The sequence below is a fragment of the Silurus meridionalis genome, chromosome 6 (assembly GCF_014805685.1).
Source record: "Silurus meridionalis isolate SWU-2019-XX chromosome 6, ASM1480568v1, whole genome shotgun sequence".
NCBI lineage: Eukaryota > Metazoa > Chordata > Actinopteri > Siluriformes > Siluridae > Silurus > Silurus meridionalis.
This window is the reverse complement of record NC_060889.1, coordinates 21,856,120-21,876,993: the sequence shown is the minus strand read 5'-3', so window position 1 is coordinate 21,876,993 and position 20,874 is coordinate 21,856,120. Positions and strand designations below refer to the sequence as shown.

General features: G+C 41.3%; 1 protein-coding gene and 3 non-coding genes across 4 annotated transcripts in view; all 4 read right to left on the bottom strand.

The window, feature by feature from the left end:
- The window catches only part of acin1b (apoptotic chromatin condensation inducer 1b), a 23,888-nt gene extending 3,014 nt beyond the window's left edge, over nt 1-20,874 (bottom strand). Inside the window, 14 exon segments of the mRNA XM_046851491.1 lie at nt 176-283; nt 1,078-1,223; nt 1,483-1,648; nt 1,766-1,912; nt 2,272-2,402; nt 2,809-2,854; nt 6,026-6,164; nt 11,156-11,217; nt 11,535-13,291; nt 13,294-13,870; nt 14,347-14,423; nt 16,193-16,304; nt 18,182-18,247; nt 20,703-20,874. Coding sequence (XP_046707447.1) covers nt 176-283; nt 1,078-1,223; nt 1,483-1,648; nt 1,766-1,912; nt 2,272-2,402; nt 2,809-2,854; nt 6,026-6,164; nt 11,156-11,217; nt 11,535-13,291; nt 13,294-13,870; nt 14,347-14,423; nt 16,193-16,304; nt 18,182-18,247; nt 20,703-20,840 — 3,672 coding nt within the window. The 5' untranslated portion in view covers nt 20,841-20,874.
- Nucleotides 11,374-11,474, bottom strand: LOC124388176. Its single transcript, XR_006926358.1, has one exon. It is a non-coding gene; the product is annotated as a small nucleolar RNA U6-53/MBII-28 (small nucleolar RNA).
- LOC124388174 lies at nt 14,634-14,734 on the bottom strand. Its single transcript, XR_006926356.1, has one exon. It is a non-coding gene; the product is annotated as a small nucleolar RNA U6-53/MBII-28 (small nucleolar RNA).
- On the bottom strand, nt 18,365-18,465 carry LOC124388175. Its single transcript, XR_006926357.1, has one exon. It is a non-coding gene; the product is annotated as a small nucleolar RNA U6-53/MBII-28 (small nucleolar RNA).

The window sequence follows — 20,874 nt, the reverse complement described above, 5'->3', positions numbered from 1 at the left end:
CAATATAAACATCACAGAATAAACCAGAAAAATAAGAAAATCACAAACGCTATCCTGAAAATGTAGGTGAATAATGAACACGGGTGTAAAAACAGTGGCATCGGCAACTCGCTGAAATCACTTCTCTACATGCTAAAACCCAAACTGTAAAGTAGATTAGAGAGATCAGACTTACAGTGACATAGCAGTGAGATTTGATCTTATCGATCCAGAAGCCGTCCTCAACCACTGTACCGGTCCGATTCAACAGCTCCTTCAGCTGGCCTAAAGTAAAGGGACGAACCTACAAATATATAGACAGATGTGGAGTCAGACATGGGCATTTTAAAACCTTTGCAGCGATTTCATAAAGACATTCCAATGCACCGATATGCAATTTATTGATTTGGCAAAATCCTCCTGATTTTTCCCACAATATTTGGTCATCTTATTTTTTTTTATTTACTATAATATACTATATATTTACTTTTTATTTACTATACAAAGTTAAATCTTGCTTATGCTTCAATTTGCATTCATCTCAAAACACAACGTACTGTGTTTAGAAATCTTTGTTTGGGTCAATTCCAGAATGTGATCTCTTTTATCCGATGGTTACGATGATTCATAACATTTTACTGCTCTTTGCTGAAATTTTTACACTAAACATGGTTTGGAGTGGCCTGCTCTGACCTCAACCCTACTGAATTTAGAACGTTGACTGCACACCAGGTCTCCTAATCCTACATCAATAACTGATTTTACTAAAACACCCTTCATGGCTGATTGAGCACAAATCTCCACAAGCACACTTCAAAACCAGTGGAACATCTTCCCAGTATTTATAGAGGTTATTATAAAATGGGACAAAAACCAAAGAAATGTTTAAAAGCATGTAGGTGTCCACAAACCTACTCATAGTTTATATAACAACTATGCCATCTCTATCTGCATGAAAGTTTAGGCAAGGTAGTAACGTTTCTCAGCTACATCAAATTCCCTCTACTCACAAAGAATGCATGTGGGTAGTAATAAATCTACAGGGTCTATTTTTTTAATTACGAGCCCAAATCTATATTTCTAACCAACAGCACCCACCAAATTGCAGACGTGGATGATGTTGGATGCTTTGCCGCGTGGAGGTGAGAGCTGGCGTCCTGTGCGCACTGGGTCATCAATGGTGATGGACACCGCCACTTTCTGCTGACTGATGGAGCGCCGCACCACCGAATCATTAGGGGTGACTGGAGGAAAAAAAGAGGAAGGGTAAAAGCAAGAAAAAGATTAAACCAAATCATTTGTCAGAAGCAAAAGACTATTCGACAGATGGTGCAGTCGTGAGTTAAAGACTGAATGACACACAATGATTCAAACTAAATGCCAATAAGATTGAAAAACCTATTTATATGCCATTAATAGTACAAGTATAACAAAAGCTGGGACGCTGCTATTAATAAACAAAAATAAAAATAAATAAAAAAACAACAACAAAAAAAAAGTCACCCTTCTTGGCGTCACCCTCCAATGTTTCCATGGCAACCTCTGATGAGCTCTCCCGCCTCTGTTTTTTGGGGGGGTTCTCCTTCTCTCCTTCTGTCGGCTCATCATCCGGGTCTTCATCCTCCTCCTTTTCTTTCTGCCCATTTTCTTGACTTTCAGATGGAACAACCTACGTATAGAAGAAAAGCTGAAGACCTTCTATATTCCAAATTTAGGAACACAGGGCCTGTATTTTTTCATGACTGTGGATATGTACTGCATGAGATTCGTAGGACTAATGGTGTACCTGTGTTACAGTACGTCTGATCTGAATCCCCTGGTCCTCGTCGCGCTCAGGCTGCTGACCTGAGTCCTCATCCCCAGAGAAACGGCCCTCATCTGGGTGCAAGTCCACAACAGCTTCTTGCAGAGGCTTAAGGTCTGGGATTAAAGACTGAAAACACACACAAAACTACATTTCACACTGTCATAGAGCTACACTCAATGTTAATCTACAGATATCACTGATTCAGACCACATTAATGTATTTAAAGACCATTTTGATGCCAATTTGAGATGACTGGATGCATGTCACTTTGGGGAAACCCCTTATAATCATCCCACTGTGCAGCATGCTGCACACTTAACCCACAGCAACCTACAGGCTTTAACCAGACATTCATATTGGTTTTGGCAAATTATTTATATCCACTGAGTGATTGGTATTGTTTGTCCAAAACTAGAATTTTAGCAATGACCAATTATTAGAGATATTTCTGTAGTTATGGCAAAGAAAAAAAAAAAATCCTGTACCTTCAGTGATTCGGTGGTGATGCTGATTGATGGCTTTTTGGCAGTGACTGCTGTACTGGAGCCCCACCTCCTCTTCCTACCAGCTACGCCCCCAGACTCCGCCTCCACGGTAGCGCCCTCTGGTTTAGCAGCTAGTGCAAAACAGCGATATTTTACGTGTATGCAAGCTTTTATTTGGGGCCACATACATATTGTATGTACTAAAGGCTTCTCTCAATGCTACATTAAAGTTAATACAATATTCATACGAGTTTCAAATAAAAGAAAACCCAAATTGCAATGATAAGAAAAAATAAAAATTCTACAGCAAATAGAATAAGCCACACATTCACACATCAAACAACTCGTGTGCACTCTTCACAACATAGTCTCTCAAATGTTTTCTGGCACACAGTTGTTTTTCTCCCCAAACGTTTTCCTGGATTATATTAGCACCTCTATGTACACTACATGATCTCCAACAGGTTGCTGGATTGACCACATATTCAAATTAAGACAGAACCCCACCAATCACAGAAATTCTAAATCTTTACTTACTTGTGAGTGAAATCTTGCGTGCAGCAAACACTTTTGGAATGGTGCTCTGAAAAGACAGAGGATGACAAACAAAAAAAAGACCCAAGCGGGTTCAGGGAGGGACGAGACAAAAAGAGAGGGGGACACACACACAAACACCGGGTGGGACAAACAGTGGGGAAAAAGGGAAGGGTGATAGAAAAGAAGAAAAGAAGAACAGACATAAAGCTATCAATAAACCAACATTAGATAAATGCATGATAGTGTGAATCATTTATGATTGAAGTGACAGACTGTCCAATAAAAGAATGGCAATGTCTGTCAAATTAACACTGTTCCTGACAGTAAAGGAACTTATAGGCTATGAAATTCATGCTTCACCCATATATTCTAATCCAATACCTGAATGTTAAAGCTAAAAAACCTCAACATCCCCAACTTAATCTACTGTTCTTCATACACAAAATTAAAAAGTAAATAAATAAGCTCAATTTTAACCAAAAAGGGACTATGATTTATGTTTATAAAGAAAAATACATCTTGGGTTTAAAAGAAAAGGGTATTTCCTGGTACCATTGACACCTGATTCCTCTCTGGCTTGGCTATGGCCCAACCGCACGGCAGTATGCACTGTATCTAGGCAACAAAGGTCCAATCAGAAGAGGCCGAGGAGTGAGGACGCGAAATGCTCACAAACCCAACGTGCTGATTGGCCGGCTGATTTGAACTGCGTTTGGACTTTGGTGGGAGTGATTTTTGATGTGTGGCTTTTTTTTGTGTGTGTGTTTTCTGAGTCTAGACACAAAGTCTTTGATGTGATGGTGATTTCTTCTGAATCAGAAACAGTCTTTGATGATCTCACTGGGCGATCATTTAGGCAGACATCTTGTAAATACAGTCTCTGTGATCTTTGGCATGCAGACAGAACAGCTCTCCCATCTCATTAAACACGGCATGCGAGAGCAATCAGTGTAACGTTACAGTCGAAACGTATTGCTTTAATAAAGCAAAACTAGTCCATAATCCATTTGGCAGTTAGCGAACAACAGTTGCATGTGGTGGAAGGGCATTTTAAGCTCCATGCTGATGCTGATTAAAGTCCTTGGTTATTTCCCTTCAGGCAGACACTAATCCACTGAGACTGTGTTGCGTCACAGGCTGATGAGTGGACTGGCCACAGACTGTCCACATACTTCCTGAAAATATGCAAGCTTGGGCTTTAAAAAAAAAAAAAAAAAAAAAACAGGCCACGACCAGATATCACCTTGATTAACCTTGCTGGTATTCCAGAAAGTTCATTTGGTATAATTCCTCAGAAAACATCAGCGCCATCTGGCATAACTGTTCTCGTGTAAATCACAGATGCTGGGATATCACTTTTAGGAAACAACGAATGAGTCCATGGTTAATGCTTAGCCCTGGAGCCCTGTTTCATGTGTTCTAGCAGAACAAGATCATGTGCAGATCGTTCTGTATGCGGTGTCAGAGGGCAGATCAGAGCTGAAGCTCACAAGGTGTCCAAGCTCACTAAAGTCAATAGCTGAGACTGTGCTGTTCAATGAGCAAGACAAACACACAGGTGGTCATTGTGCTTAAACCACAGTGTGCCCATCAAGCTGCGTAGAATAGTCCATACTTTGTATGACCTCTGGATCAGGAGGTAGTCGAAAGAAGGTGGGACTAGAGGAGGAGTCTTGTCAAAATGGCTGCCACCTCGACCCACCCTATCGACTCTCTAGCCTTCTCCCAGCAGTCCTATCAGTCGGCCACATCAGCTTGTGTGGTGAGCAGCGTGGCCAATCATCCGCCAGGATTCCATCAGGTGAAGGCTAAGTGTGCGGTGGTGACTCTGCCTGAGGGGGCTAGCTCATAGCTCGGCACGTGATGGAGGTAGAGGAGGAGAGGTGGAGGTAGTAACGCAGGTACCAGTATGAGCAATGGAAGAAGGGAGGGCACCTTCATAACAAAGCAATCAGTGGGTTTTTAAAAAGCACAACAGTTTATACCACTAGATTTAGACAGAGGAGCAGCAGAAAGAAGAAGACAGAGAAGCAGTATAACAAGAAAGAATAAATCAATAAAATACACAAAGAAAAATAAAGGAGAAGAAACGATGGAGAGAGAGCGCTAGTGAGATTTTAAAAAAAAAATGAGAAAAAGAAAGGAGGTAGAGGAGAGTCTGGCTATCTCTCACTATATCAGGCCTTTTTATTGTGAACAATTAAAGCACTCTCTCTCTCTCCCTCTCTCACCCACACACGAGCTGTTAAAGATGACCCTATTCTGAAACAAACACCAACACAACACCTGCTTTAATCCCTTTCCATCTTATCTTCTGACTCTAAGCCTGCTGCATTTCTAAAACCATAAAGCCCTGGCAGATAAATAATCATCTAAAGCTTTATTAAAATTTCAGGTGTTCCTGTAGCAACTTGAAAACTTTTTTTTATTGTGGGATTAGGGAAGTGTTTTATATAAGGCAAAGAGATCACTAATATGTGAAACATTGCTTGGACTTGACTAAAATGATCAGGTGACTGCTAAGTTCGAATCGGTAATTGACCCCAACATTTCCTCAGACAAACAAATCACACTAGAAAATAAATCTAAGGTGTAACGTAATGTGTGAATGTAATCCTATCTGAACGAATCAAAGAATATTGGATAACAACCACCAAAGGAATATACACTTTCTTTTTACAATCGAGAAAGAAATGAGTTCAATCTGTTTAAAAGACATTCCACACATACGCCTGCGTGTCTACAAATATAGCGCACACTGTACACAGATGGACAGACCCCCTGCAAGTATACATCAAGCTCTTCTGTTGACACACATCTTTCTTAATCTTGGTCTCCCTCTCACACACACACACTCAGCACCTACTCAACAAGATGTACGCTGTATCTAATTTCACACACAGTTAGCCAGCCTCAACCCCTGACAATATAATAACAGCTACAGAAAGACAGAGAGAGAGAGCGAGGGAGGAAAGCTTGTTTTGAGAGACATACTTAGTTTTTATAATATATATATATGAAAATATATTTTGCCTAATTTGGCCTTATTTCATTTCCCCCATAACTCTCCAGCTAATAAAGTTTACATTTATGTTTACGAAGCACTACATCTCTTAAAAAACAGTAAGCACTTTCAAATGCCAATTTGAATGCATTTTATAACGTAGCCATACACCCTGCCCCTGCTCCTTGGCATCTTTCCAGAGAGACTCATTACCTCATCAGGACGGGACTCGCTGGTCTCAGGCGCCTCCTGTGAGGCAGGATGAGCCAGTGCACTCTCAGACTCGGGCTGTTCCTGGAGCTCCATAGAGACGGGACCTGTGGGTTCAGCAACCGTGGCCTGTTTTACTTCCCTAGAGAAAAAGAAAGACAGATGCAAAGAGGGAGAGAGAAATGTGACAATGACTGCATCGAGTGTTATATCAGAGGGGTGAAGGAAAAAAAAAAATGGGAAAACAAGTGGGAGGTAGAAGAGGACAGAATAAAAAGACCTAGACATGAAATGCAAAGTGAGTATACGCTCACTAGACCAGTAGTTTAACAGAAGCTAAGCTAAATGGCCAAATGAAACACTGCGATTCGGTTGGCCTCGCGTACCAGTTGAGAAGCAAAAGATTTAAAAGAGAGAAAAAACATGAAGAGTTTGAGAGAGAGAGAGGTAAAGTGACTGAGGATAGTGATCTGGGTTACTATAACTATAAATAACTCAGCAGCTAAATGACACCCAGGCATGTCAGGGTCAAACACACATACACATCTATAAAGGCAAGATCACACACACACACACACACCCACACTTCATACAGACATGTCACAGAACACCAAATATTCATCCTTCTGTGAAGGAAAAAAATCAACCAACCTCACAAACACACACACAACCAATTCCAGTGTAGCATCTAAAACAGATGAGAGCAGAAAAGCATCCAGCGCCAACAGATGTTGGAGAGAAATGGATGCCAGGGACAATAGAGCAAATCAATAAACAGGAGCATAGACCATTAGAGCAAGAACATCAAACCTCATTTAGCCATTATGTCACTATCAGCTGGAGATCTCCTGGTCGAGGTAATCGCATTTATCAAACCTTTAAGTAGCCTCTGCCTCACACGTTTCTCAAACTCTTTCTAACACACACAAAACACACACACACAATCTCCTGCTGATCATCTCAATACCATAAACAGGTGTGCACGTCAGTGCCGGCCCTTCGAGACCCAGAAGCACGGACTCTCAAAAAGACAGTTAAAGGTTCACATCTTTGGATAAAAATGTAATAAAAAATGATGTGCTTGTGGCTGCAGAAGACAAAGACAAGTAAATCAGACACAGTAAAGAAAATTACCACATCAATGCATAGTCATTAATCAGTCCACTCATGGCACTGAAGTAAATCTGAAACTATGGTTCCTGTAACACAGAGACTAATTTGTAAACGTTATAATAACCAGTCCCACAGAGGGACAGTCCCTAGAAAGCACCGGGGCTGTATATTTTCTCTCTGAACATGCATTTGTGGGATTTGCTCTCAACGACAAGCAACTAATCTTCACTCCCTGGGGGGCTGCACCCCAAACTCCCCCACACAGTCTCCTTAACAACCAAGAGGCTGGGGAAGGGAACTGCTCCTTCTCAGAAAAAAAAAGGGACAAAACCAACAAAGACCATTAAATCTAATATTATACATATACATATATAAAGGTCACCTACATCATACTACCAATTAGATACAATCGCTAAATTTTGTTGTGTATTCGGTCACACTGTCTCACACGTGTAAAGAGAAAGCGCAGGTCATCTTTGGCACCAAGGAGAATAAAAAATAAATACATTCTCGCGATTTCCTTCGTAAGTTGAGAAGTAACAAAGCCGGGAAGCCACGCGGAGATCAGGCGGTGGTTTATTAGAAAAGCTGCGACACTATCAGCACGATGAGATCGAGGCGACATGAACAAGCCTATCTTTATTACCGAGTCATGGCTTCACACCACTCGATCAGAGATGTTCACATTATCATCCGGACACTAATGGCTGAGAAATCCCCCTTCCCCCATCACCAAGGCCACGCTCTTTCCTTCGCACCCGCACCTATAACGCGATATATACATACATCGATATACATATAAACCCCGATTTAAAAACGCGACGATTTACTCGGTCACTCGTGGGTCTGTCACGGTTTCCCCCCCTAGACGTTCAGACTGAACTCGGATTAAGTGTGTAGGGGGGAAAGCGCCATATATACGCTCCCACTGCTACCGTGTAGCCTATCCGCGCTAGGACATTTCAGCCTTCTCCCGTCTCTCTGCTCGCAGTCTCCTCTCCCTTACCCTCCTTTATTTCCGTCGGACAGCATGTCGACGGGCTACGACTCGATGCGCTACGGCCTTGCGTCTGTATTGCGCCGCGTACGACCTGAGACCGTGGGAACACCGAGAGACGGTCGCCGTTTTCTTTTTTTTTTTTTTGTGCAATGCGTCGGTCTACGCGCAGCAGCCCTCACTTGGCGGCCATGTTGAACAGAGCTCAGGGGAGTGGGAGGAGCCAGTGAGAGGGCGGGGCTACGCTTGCGACACGGCCACGCAGGCCGGATCGTGGGGTGGCCGCGCTAAACTCCTGATCAAAAAAAATAAATCTGACCCATTTATTTTTTTTTTAATTTACACGATTTCTTTTCTTTTTAACTAGAATAACGCATACGGTTTTTAAACAAAATTTTTTTTTACACAAATCATTAAATACGTACATCACGCCTGATCAAAAAAATCAGGCGTTCGATTAACATGCAAGTCACTTCCGGTTCTCGCTCCTCACCTCATGATGCCTCACCGACTGTCTTACAGACTGCGATCAGTTTGCTTATCACCTATACGGTCATACACAAGGGTACTAAACTGTAGCTCTCACTTTTGCCCTGAAATGTATACCGTTTCATCAGGAAAGTCACCATGCATGTGATAATGTAAAGCTCCACTCACCACACCACTGTGTTTTATTATATACAGAAGTTTAATTTGACATTCCTCTTCATTGTATAGTACAGTATAGACTGTACATGGCTGCATTTGACTTCTCTAATGTTGCAATGATTAATGTTTTTTTTTCCTCTATATATAGCTGGAATGACAAACTAAATCACAAAGGATCACACAATCTTTTAGAAAGGTTTACTTTCAAATTTTATCATGCTTTTGGGTGTTATTCTTTGATGGTACAAGATTTTCAGTGAATGATACGCATTAAAATGTTCAAAACACACGGTTGCCACTATGGCAATAACGTAAAGTACATTTTATTACTTTTACTTTCAGTGAAAACTGAATTCAGTCATAACGAATTGGATATACAAGTGTATCTATTCTCATCACCAACCCTTAAGTTACATAAACTATAATTCTGATGTATAAATAACTCGTGATTCATATGATGGACCCCCACGCCGAGTGCTAGTTCCACCAAGCTCTGTCTTAATGAGTTATATTGTACACTGACACCATGGGCTTGCTCATTAACGCTTAAATATTCTTCTTTTTTTTTTTTAAATAACGCTTATTATAATAATTTGTGTACTTTAATGCATGATTAAACATGCCAAGAAGCATCTGTATTTACAAAAAAAAAAGTGATGTCTGACAATGTTAAATACAAAGGTTGGAGGCCAGAGATCAAGACAGATAAGGCGGTTAAATAAAATTTCGACGTCTTCAAGTTACTTATGACTATAGAGACGGTTTAGGTACTACCGTCGACAATCAAACAAATTAAATGTACTGCCAATAAAAAGGAAATCACCGCTGGAGGTCTATTGTTTTGCAGTGTTTAGGTTTCCCTGATCACAATGCAGCCAGCCTTAGGGGATTGTTTGACCAAATAAGTGGTGTGAATGATTACAAAGAGCATATGCAGTGGACACAATGTTTGTCACCACTTTGAAATTCCCATTAAATTTTTTCCAGCTTGAGTAATGTAGCAGGGAATAAAAACACAGGACACATGACGAGCTGCTGAAATTCCTACATGAAATTCTGACTCACTGTAACACTGCAGGTTAGACAATAACGGCTCATTCATCAAATTAAAGACAAAGTTTGGTGTGTTAATACAAGGGACAATAATATATAAATGAAACTTGGATATATTTTAGAGTAGTCAATGTCTAAAATATATCCCAGTTCCATTTTATATAGAATTGTCCCTTGTGGACATATAATGAAAACGCTTACAGTAATTGTTAGGCTTGGATCTTTTAGAAATTCGTGTTTCAACAAGAGACGGGCAGCTCTGTGCTTTAAGGTTGTTGTCTCGATCAGAAGGTTACAATTACTGTCTCCCCTCTCAAGTAGCCAATTTCGAGCATGTGTTAGCTCCTGTACATAAAAAAGGACGTGTGCCCAGTGATGTTACACAAGCAGCATTTCCAGATGAAATGGTGGATACACATGTCTCAAAAGGAAGCATGCAGGGTTTCCCACATAAAGGTTAAAAGGAATACTGACCATGTAAATATGTATGCATGTATAAACACTCATCAGCTTTTTATATGCTGTGCACATCAAGGCTGCAAATGAGCATAAGACTGACCAACAAATGAGGACAGTTGTTCATTATAAAACATGAACATGCCTATAACTGGATAGTAAAGTAGCTTAGAAAAACTTGAACATGGACATCCTCACCGAAATGATGCACTGATGAAACAATAACTGACTATTTTCCCCTTTACTAATTTGCATTTTCAGAGCACATCCTTCCCAACCACTCACAATAAACTGCTTCAATGCAGCCGTTCAACTGACCGTTTTTAACAGCAGCACACAGTCAAAAACACTTTACTGGGTATGGGGGTTTTATTAACACACACGTTTATAGTTTCTCCTTGGCTACATTATGTTTGCATTATTTAAGTTCCAGTCTACGAAGGCAGCGTTGCCTCCGATTGTAATCAGTGCAAATGAAATGATCCAAGCCAACAATTGAAAACAGGGTTTATATGCTTAATAAACTATATGTTTTTGAAGCTATCAAGATCAATCAAATGTAAAAATCCTATCATTTATAAGAATGAAATATGTAGTTTCCCTCCACCTAGGTATTATTTATATCTGTGGGAAACTCTGAGGCAGTCTTTCTCTCAGTCAGTCAATACAAAAAGGTAACAGAGGACACCAGTTGAGCCACTGAGACAAACTGGAATATTCTAAATGCTAAGAGTATAAACAATCCTCAAACTCAATAATAAATTGCTGTAATATTTTGAGAGACTTTGCTAACAGCTGCAATGCCTTACTGCCCTGTATATATAATGTGTGTGTGTTTGTGTGTGTCTTGTGTTTGACTAACTAACCTCAAAGAATCTTCTTTCTTCTCAGTCATACCATCTGAGCTGCTTGCTTTCTTCTCTTCGTCCTGTGTCAAAATAAAACAAAAAAAAACACTAGCAGAGCAAAACCTGAAAACAACTAAACTTGGTTTAGAATTTGAAAGGTATCTATGAAAACAAATACAAATGTCCACTAATCTTGAGGCAATTCTATAACCAAATACAAACATCTCATCTGTGTATTCCTTCAGAGCACACTGTGAGTGTGAGAAGTTGAGTTGAACTCAGTTACGCCCAGTCAGTCTGGCGCATCGGTATTAGCATGGCGAACTCATCACAGGAAACACCATCAAAAGCAAATGGAAAATATTAAAACAGCAACTTGCACAAGCCAAACAGATACCTTATCATGGCTGGGTTTGTCTGGTGGAGAGGAGCCTGAAGAACTGGAGGAAGAGGATTCTGAATCCGAGTCAGAGGATGAAGACTGGCTGGAGGGGGATGAGTGAGGTTCAGGTGATCGTTTCCTCTCTGAGGATCTCTTTTTTTCTTTGTCTGCAGATCGCTCCCTTTCTCTCTCAGCAGGTATCTCACTGGCTCCCTCAGATCTTTCTCTAGCTCGTTCCTCAGATCTCTCTCTCGCTCTTTCTGCAGATCTCTCTCTCTCCTCAGATCTGACCCTCGCCCTTTCCGCAGATCTCTCCCTCGCTCTTTCCGCAGATCTCTCTCTCTCCTCAGATCTGTCCCTCGCTCTATCTGCAGATCTATCTCTCTCCTCAGATCTGTCCCTTGCCCTTTTTGCAGATCTCTCTCTCTCCTCAGATCGCTCCCTCGCTCTTTCAGCAGATCTCTCTCTCTCCTCAGATCGTTCCCTCGCTCTTTCAGCAGATCTCTCTCTCACTCGTTCTGCAGATTTAGCTCTCTCCTCAGACCCCTCTCTCACTCTTTCTGCAGCTGTATCTCTCTCCTCAGATCTCTCTCTTTCCACACATCTATCACTAGCTCTTTCTGCAGATCTATCCATTTCTCTTTCCTCAGATCTCTCTCTAGGTCTCTCCTCGGAGCTATCTCCCTCTTTTTCTGCAGCTCCCTCTATTGCTTTCTCTTCAGAACTTTCTCTTCTCTCCTGAGATCTCTCTCTAGGTCTCTCCTCAGAGCTATCTCCCTCTCTCTCCTCAGAACTCTCCCTTGCTTGCTCTGCAGAACTCTTTCCTTCTCTCTCCGCTTTTTCTGGTGGTGGAGATGGAGGAAGCGATGAAGAAGGCTTGTCAATGTCCTCTCTTGATTCATCAGACTCTGCAGGTTTCTGGGTCTCTTCTTCCACCTCCTTCATCTCCTCATCATGCTGTTCTTCAGGTAATGAATTGGGAGGTGCAGCAGGGGGTTCTGTCTCCATTTCAACATCTGCATGCTGCTGTCCCGACACAAGGACTGGCAGCTGCTCTGGTTTAGAAGGAGACATAAGGCATTCAGGTGGGGGAACTTCAGAGAACATGCGTGCTCGTTTCGTAGGTGCAGGTGGAGATGAGGGAGGTGATGTATGACGGAAGTCTGGAGAATCCAGAGACGGCGATGCCTCTCGCTCGCGTTTCCATGACGATACACTAACGTTTTCCTTAGCATCAACCTCCTTATCTTTCTCCTCATTACAGCCCTCCTGGTCATCGTGCTTCTCTTCTTCTTCCACCAGAAGACATTCTTCTTGTTCCCCCTCGTCTTTTTTCATCCCCAGCGATTCCTGAAGTCTGCTTTCAGAGATAGAGGGCATAGCTGGTTGAGACTCCTCCTCATGCAGCTGCTCTTGGGGTGAATCTTGATGATCAGGACCGACCTCTGAATCACAGCTGGTGTGAACATCATTTGCTCCCCTAGAGAACACAAGCACCCCAGGGGCAGCCTGTTCTCGGATTGTGGCAGCAGCATCTCCCTCTTCTTCCTCATCCTTCTTCTGTCCACCATCAAAAGCCCCCTCTGATTCCATCTTGCGCACCAGCAGACTGAGTGGTCCAGGCCTGCGTTGGGATGGAGGCTCAGGGCTACTGGATCTGGAACTGGAACTGGATTCCTGTCTCTGCAAAAAACCCGGAGAAGAGACAGCAGCCCCTTCTGGGGCTTCGGGTTCGTCCTGCTCTGGGGGACTTTGTTTGGGGGTGTCTGGCAGGGGAAGGAGAGTTCTGGGGGTGGAGAGGGAGGAGGAGTAGGCTGTCGGAGCTGCAGAGAAGAATGATGGGGTGGAATGTGCTGAGGAGGCTGAAGCTTGCGCCGTGAGCGCTGTGCTGGTGGTGTGTGGATGTTTTTTCTTCCGCGAGACGAAGGACCCCAGTCATCATCCTCGTCGCTGTCATCGTCATCGTCATCGTCGTCTTCGTCACTGTCATCTTGAGTGCGAGCAGACTGGCTGAGTTGGGGCATCGGATGGGCAGGGCCTGCTTCTACAGGGGCAGTTCCTTCTCTTTGTTGTGGTCGTGGCACAATTAAAGGTACACCCTGTCGCTCTGGCTGACCAACCACACGCACTGAAAGAGAGGCAACAGCACGGGGAGGGGAGGGAGTGGCAACCTCTTCCTGGGAGAAAGAGGGACGCCAGATCTTAGCTGTGGGGACATCAGTGGAATCGTGTGAAACCGAGGCAGCACTGGAGTCCAGCCTGTGGCCTCCCAGAGCAACTGGATCCTGTGGACTCAGCTTATCACCTCCGCCATCCTCTGGCACAGAGGGCCGAGATGCCACAACGTGATGCTAAAAAGGAAACAACGAATAAATTGTTATACAGACACACACAGTTTACTTATTTTGATTTTTGTTCTATAACTATTAGATTCTGTATAGCTGCTTTGAGACAAACAGTTAAGAAAATATAAGTTTAGAATGCGATTATACACCCCAGACATCTAAAGCTATGAATGCTTTTGATCTTGAAAGGATTGAAATCCTTTCCATTAAAGCCTTACTTTTCATAATTGAACCTATTGTATTTCTCGACCAAATATTCATGTTGATTCTCTTTATATTATTCTCAGTTTCTGAAGCAACATGGTTACATTTGCTTTTTTGTGATCAAAAGTTTATTTGAAAACAGGTAAAGTCTGAATACTAGAATATGCTCTGCTGGGGTCCTTACAACAGAAAAATGCACACAATAAGGATGCTAGTTCCAGCATGTGCGTGTACATTTTCACTGCAGGTGTGTTTGTTTAGAAAATGCATTTGCAAACCTTGTCTGGTGGGTAGGAGGTGCTGTCATTGGCAGCTGTGTGATCATCTTCCTCAGGGCCTGCAGGGCTGTCTGTATCTAAAAAACACACAACACAAAAGTCATGATAAGTCAAAAATGACCTTTTTACTGACCTTGATGTGTGTCTAACAGACAAACCTAATAGATACAAAATAAACAATAAGCCACACAAAGGCTGTGACCAGTAGTTGTTGAGGAGAGACTCGATAAAACAAAAGAGTATAAAATATATATATTTTTCAAAACAAAGCAAACAGGCATCTCAGGTTTCCTCAGAGCACACTGCGAGTGTGAGAATTTGAGTTGAACTCATTTACACCCAGTCAGTTTGGTGCATCGGTATTAGCATGGCGAACTCATCATGGGAAACATGAGGGGCAAATATGACCAATAAGACAAATTACTTTTCCATGTGAATGAGCCGGTCACAGGGCTTCACTTTGCTTAGATGTAGAGCTGTTGCTATCGATTATTTAGTAATCAATTATTCTACCGATTATTCCATCGATTATTCAGATACGAATTACAGTTTCTTCATTAAAGAGCAATACTAAATATTCAAGAGAAAATAAGACGGGTCTCTTAAAAATAAACAATCAATTTGTTTCCTTTTTAGAAAAAGTAACATTCAAAACAAGAACATGTGTGAAAACTATCAAGGTTAACTCTCTGTACGGTGTTTTCTTTATGTTTTAGTTTAAAATGATCCCAAAAAAGTTGCCTAATCCCTAATTTTTCCCCTCACAATGCCAAGGTTTTTTTCTTCTGGTAATTCTGACTTGATTTCTCGTAAACATCCAATGGCCCAAAGTTTGAATTTGTCTTGTTTCGTCTCCTGCAGAGCTGATTGTTAGACAGAGTTCTCTTTTCAGGGATTGGAGGCTTAGTTTAATACCATGCGATTCTATTGACGTTGCCTAAATAATTTTTTATGTGTGAAGCTTTCTAGCACTACAGGGGAGGTGATGCTGCCTGATTGGAATTGTGAAAAAAATAACCCTGAATTAGGCAAATTTTTTGTTTAATGTGGGGGAAACTGACTTCCACATAAATCTTCTCCTCACTGTTTTCTCCCTGTTCCTTAATTTTTCATTTTGCAGCAACTTTTGTGTTCCCAGTCAAGAACGCCCCAGAGTTTAGCGGGTGGTACGTGAGTAATAATGGTCCGTGAAAAATGTAGTGCTCCGTGTTAGTAAACAAACTAAAACGAAGCATTGAGGCAAAATAATGTGTTACTCAAGACATTATTACAGCCCTATTCAGATGTCAGTGATATTATGTCATTAAGAACATATGCTCAAAACAATATACTGCCATAAAGTATAACTAGCAGTATTTAATGGTTACAAGATTAAATAACATAAATATCGGCTCATTATTTGATTAATATAAAAAAACAAAGATAAAATAGTCACATCCTTACATTAAAATTACTACATATAACATTAGAACAAGGAGAATGTAACAAAACACATTACACAGATTGCAAAATAAATTTTGTGGTCAACAGACACTTATTTTTTCATTTACTAATTTAATAAATTCATCAACTAATTTCATTTACTTAAGCATCAAAACGTAAAGTAACGTGTTAATAATTCACTTTCTTGTTCTGCCTCTGCAGAATATAAGCACAAACCACGTTCAAAGCCAAAACACATCCCAACAAAATAGGAGCTGCACCTGAAAAGTGCTACCTACGTAAACAGACTGTTGTGTAGTCAATCTACAAATGCAGATACATTCATTGCTTTGGCATTAAAGAAGTCATCTCTACTGGGTTTTGCAGTCGGGATCTTTTTACTCTTTGATTATTTGTGTCTTACCATCTGCCTCGGCTGCCTCGCGTGCCTCTCTCTCCATTCTCTGGCGCAGGAGCTCTTGTTGTTTGGCCAGGTACTGTTTAATAAAACTGTTTTGGCTCATCTCTTCCCCTATCTGAACCACACACAAAAAAAAAAAACGTCAATTGCACGCAATGCAACTACAGTCTGCAATGCCAACAGTTCTTTGCAAACAAATACTTAAAACCACTAGATCATGACTTTTTTGTAGTTACTGTAGGGTAAACCAAACAAAATAAGGGCTGCATTTTGTTTACTAATCGATAATTGCATTAGTTGTCAACGGATGCTGATATCAATTAGTTGGGCTGCTGAAGTTACAAGATAGCACAGCTGCTTTGCGAAAGGGAAAAAGAAAAAACACTCGGGTCACGGATGAAGGTAAAACATCACGGTAAGTAGAAACTGTATATCCTCATGTGAAAATGCTATTGTATAAAATGTTTGTAACTTCAGGACAGTCGCACTGGATCTGAATCAGCTCGTGACAGTGATGAATTCAATTAAACCTCTGCGAACAAACAAAATCTAAAAGCAGCAAATAACAGCAGCAGTAAACAATTAAATTTTTTTAGTCACTGTTTTCAGCACGGTTTTCAGCGAATAATTATGCATTTGTACACAAACGCATTATTTTCCCTTTTTTAAAGCTTGTTAGCATTCTCTTTATATAGCAGTTGTCTGATACAACAAGTAATCAACAATCAAGGTTTATTGATAGTTCGGGGCAATGGGAATGGAGTCCCTTTGACCCGCTGTGGACGAGGAGCCAGCAAAGTTGTCTACAGCTTTACGGTTAAATTCTCCATATCCTTATAAAGCACCTTAAATTGTTGTGATTCCTCATGAATGGCCGCCTTATCTTCATGCAGTTGCATATTTTCCTTCTCTGGGTCTTGAAGTTTGGACTTATGCTTAACAGGTATAAGTGCAGCCTCATCCTCTTGTAACAAAGGCTCCTCCTCTCCAGCACTTTCGAAAAGCTGTTTGGTGAGCCACGGTCTATCTGATTGTATGTTAACGTCTGAATGCAGAGCGCTAGTAGCTCCAGCAATTGTGTCGATGTCATCAGCATGTGAACTTAAAGAAATGGATTCACCATAATCGAGGGGTAACACACTAGATTCATCGCTCATTGTGTTTTTCTGTGTCTCCTCTTCTTGTTCACGTGAACGCTGTGCAGGGTATTGCACCTCATAGTCTTTAAGGTGGGATGGGGGCCGAGTTCTGCGTCGTGGGCGCAGATACTTGCGCGAAGGTTGTTCTAACATTTTACTTCTACGGTAAGCACACTGGATTTATAACACTCAAATTTTACTGCGTATAGAATTTATCACGTGCGATTCTTTCTATCAATTGCTAGCTGCTGTTCGGTAGACTGCGAGACTGCGTGTGTTCTGGTCTTTTATACTCTTGATGGAGAACAGTGCACTGTGATGTCATGGGTAACTTGTCGTGCTTGGTAAACTATGTCTGCCTCTAGTGGTGAAGCGTGGAAATACAACTGAATGGGAATCCTCTTACATTATCTGTTTTAAAGCATGATTTACTGCGACTTCTACGTTCACATGCTTTTTTTTTTATGTTTGTATATTTAATGTATGCACATATTTCATTATTATTCAAAATGCAATTCATTATATTCTAGATGCTTACATCTTCACAACTTGTTTTTAAGTACACTTTTATACATAAATACCCTGAATTAGAGTTCTATATAGTTTTATAGTAAGCAAAACAGCTTCAAAAGACAAATCAGATTAATAGATTAATTAAGAGAGAGCGAGAGAGAGAGCGAGAGAGAAACAATTGATTGATTTCAAAATAATCGTTAGTTGCAGCCCCGAACAAAAGGCAATAGTAAATGGTCTACTTTTACTATTGTACGCCGCTCTAGATAAGGGCGTCTGCTAAATGCCGCAAATGTAAATGTAATGATTTGCTCGTGTGAAGTGTAGTTTTTATGCTGACCTGTGAGTTGGGCTGCAGGCCGGGGTGAGAGGTGGATGTTCGCTGCAGGCTCTCCAACATGAGTGCCTAGAATACAAACATCAAATCATATGCCACTAGTTAGATTAGATTTTGACAAAGAAAAATCACAATTTTAAATTAGAGAACAGCAGAGTTTGTAACTATGACCAGTTGTTGATCTGTTTCCATCAGAGCACACTGCGAGTGTGAGAATTCGAGTTGAACTCATTTACACCCAGTCAGCCTGGTGCATCGGTATTAGCATGGCGAACTCATCATAGGAAACATGATAAACAAAGAGAAACAGAACAGGGTTCAGGACCCATACGCCTTTACATAGTCGTTTTAAAAGTAAAGTCAATGGGTTTGTAATCTAAAAAGAAAAAGTCACAACATCGGATAGCAAAACAGAAGTATGATGTGCACCTGTATAAATACAAATCCTCTGCTTAAACCCAGTATGCGTTTCCTCTCTTTTTTTACTCAATGTCTAATTGAGTAAAGGTACAAAAGTACTTTCATTTGAAATGTACTTTAGTATCAAAAATAAAAAGGCTGATCTACAAAAACATGTATGCAACATTTTTATGCAGTGTGCCATTGTCCTGCACATCATAGAGAGGTTTTTTTCTATTGTTGCATGCACACAGTTAAACCTTATTTTAATCAAAACTTTACGGCCATTGTCCTGCAACAGGTTCATTTAACGCAAATTATGTATCAATTTCAATGTAGCAAATAACAGCACGCTTTTCTGCAATATGGCGGTGGAGTAGAGCGAATCAAATGGAGAAGTAAAATTTTCATAGAATTTAAGTAGTCCGATAATGTCCTTGTTAAAAAAGTACATAAGTACACTAACAAACACAGCAATACTTCATTCGTCAACTTTTCCTAGATTGCACACCGGGGCACTTGAGCGAGATCGGCGTAGTTCATACCCCAATAACACAAACAAGCAACGTATAAAGAACTTGTACCTAATTCCTTTTTTTTGCCTAAGTAGGAAACTCTGGGATTAAACAAAGCATCCACAAAAATCCAGAATATCACCACAGAGTAATTTAAATGGCTGTATAGTTTGAACATTTTATCTGCAATGAAAAGGTTCATGAAATAAAAAAAAAAAAAAAAAAAAAGTTGCAAAATCCCTCATATTTTTAATGCTTTCCCTTAATGAAAACGATCAGGGCTTGAAAGCGCACACACTCAGAAAGCATTTTACCACCAAAAACCATTTCCTTTATAGAGGACATTTACATCCATAGCAACACTGATTAAAAAAATGTAGATAAACGACTTTCATGCTACAAATCAAACATTATTGTGTTCAGCACCTACATTGAGAACATTACTGCTGACTAATGTTTATTACTTACATACCGGTTAGAGAATCCTGTGTACTGGACACTGCATGGTTCTGTCCAACTTCTGTCTCTTACAGTAGCAGTAATAATGTGCATCTTCTAAAGGCTTTATAAATACAGCATGTGCGTGCGCGCGCGTGCGTGTGTTTCGTCAGTCCATGTGTTTATTCATGCAGTTTTCACCTACTCGGTACAGGGACTGGTGTGAAGTGAACAATTCACCGGTCGTTAACAAAAAACTGCGCTGGCGATACCGAGGACAAAAGAAGTCCGCTTTTTGCAAAACACCCCCTCCTCCTCCTCCTCACACACACACACACACACACACACACACACAGAGTAAACACCATTCCAACTGCTAAAGAAATGCAAAGTGAATAAAAATCGACGCACCGTGTTACAGTATTTTAATGATTTACAGGCCTGTGGTCTAAATACAGAATCTCCATTTTATTAAAAATAAATAAATAAATAAATAAAACCACACCAATGATCTACTATTGGAGCAAAAAGTCTACAATTTGCACCTGTAAAAAGACTAGTACGAGTTCGAAGCTAGGATCCGATCTCATAAAGCCTGAACGGATTAGTGAGGACCAACTAGATCTAATCTCCAGCGAGACAAGTCCCGAGTGCGCCTCTGAATGAATTCGCTTGGCTGGCCATTTTGTTTTGAAACCACAAAGTTAACCTGATTACTTTTATGCTCGGTCGATCGGTGTTTACCCGAGGAGCAAATGTCAGCCGCTCATCCATCAGCACACTGCTCTCTGGATGTGTATATGTGTGTTTGTGCGCGCACCCGATCGGCGCGCCTCCCCCCACTACAGAGAGCGAGCAAGCGAGCGAGAGCGAGGGCGCGGGCACGAAGTCAACTCACAAACCTTAGGATCACACGACCAACCGGCCGCCTTTTCCCTCCCATAAACACAAAAGCCGGGCCAAAAAACGCACCTAACGCAAAACAAGCATGTACTAAGTATCGCAGCGATGCCGCTGACGCTTTTAAACAGCGTGCAGAGACTAAATGCGCATTCCCGCTCCCGAAGCAGCGATACTTGGCCTGCCACTCAGCTCTCGTCTCCGAGTGAACTTGATAGTAGCAGACATTTTCCTTTTCCGTTTTTTTACCCGAACCGCTCGTCCAAACTCACCCCTTTTAGTCGCTTGATGAGCGCGGTTTTCTGCCCACTTTTGGCCAGCCCTCGTTGCTCCAAGGCCGCTTTTAAATCCGCCACACGAAGCGAATGAAGCGGTTTCCCGTCTAGCGTAACATCTTCGAGTTCCGCCATTTTGCTTCCCCCTTTGGCTCGGTCGCTCAAACTT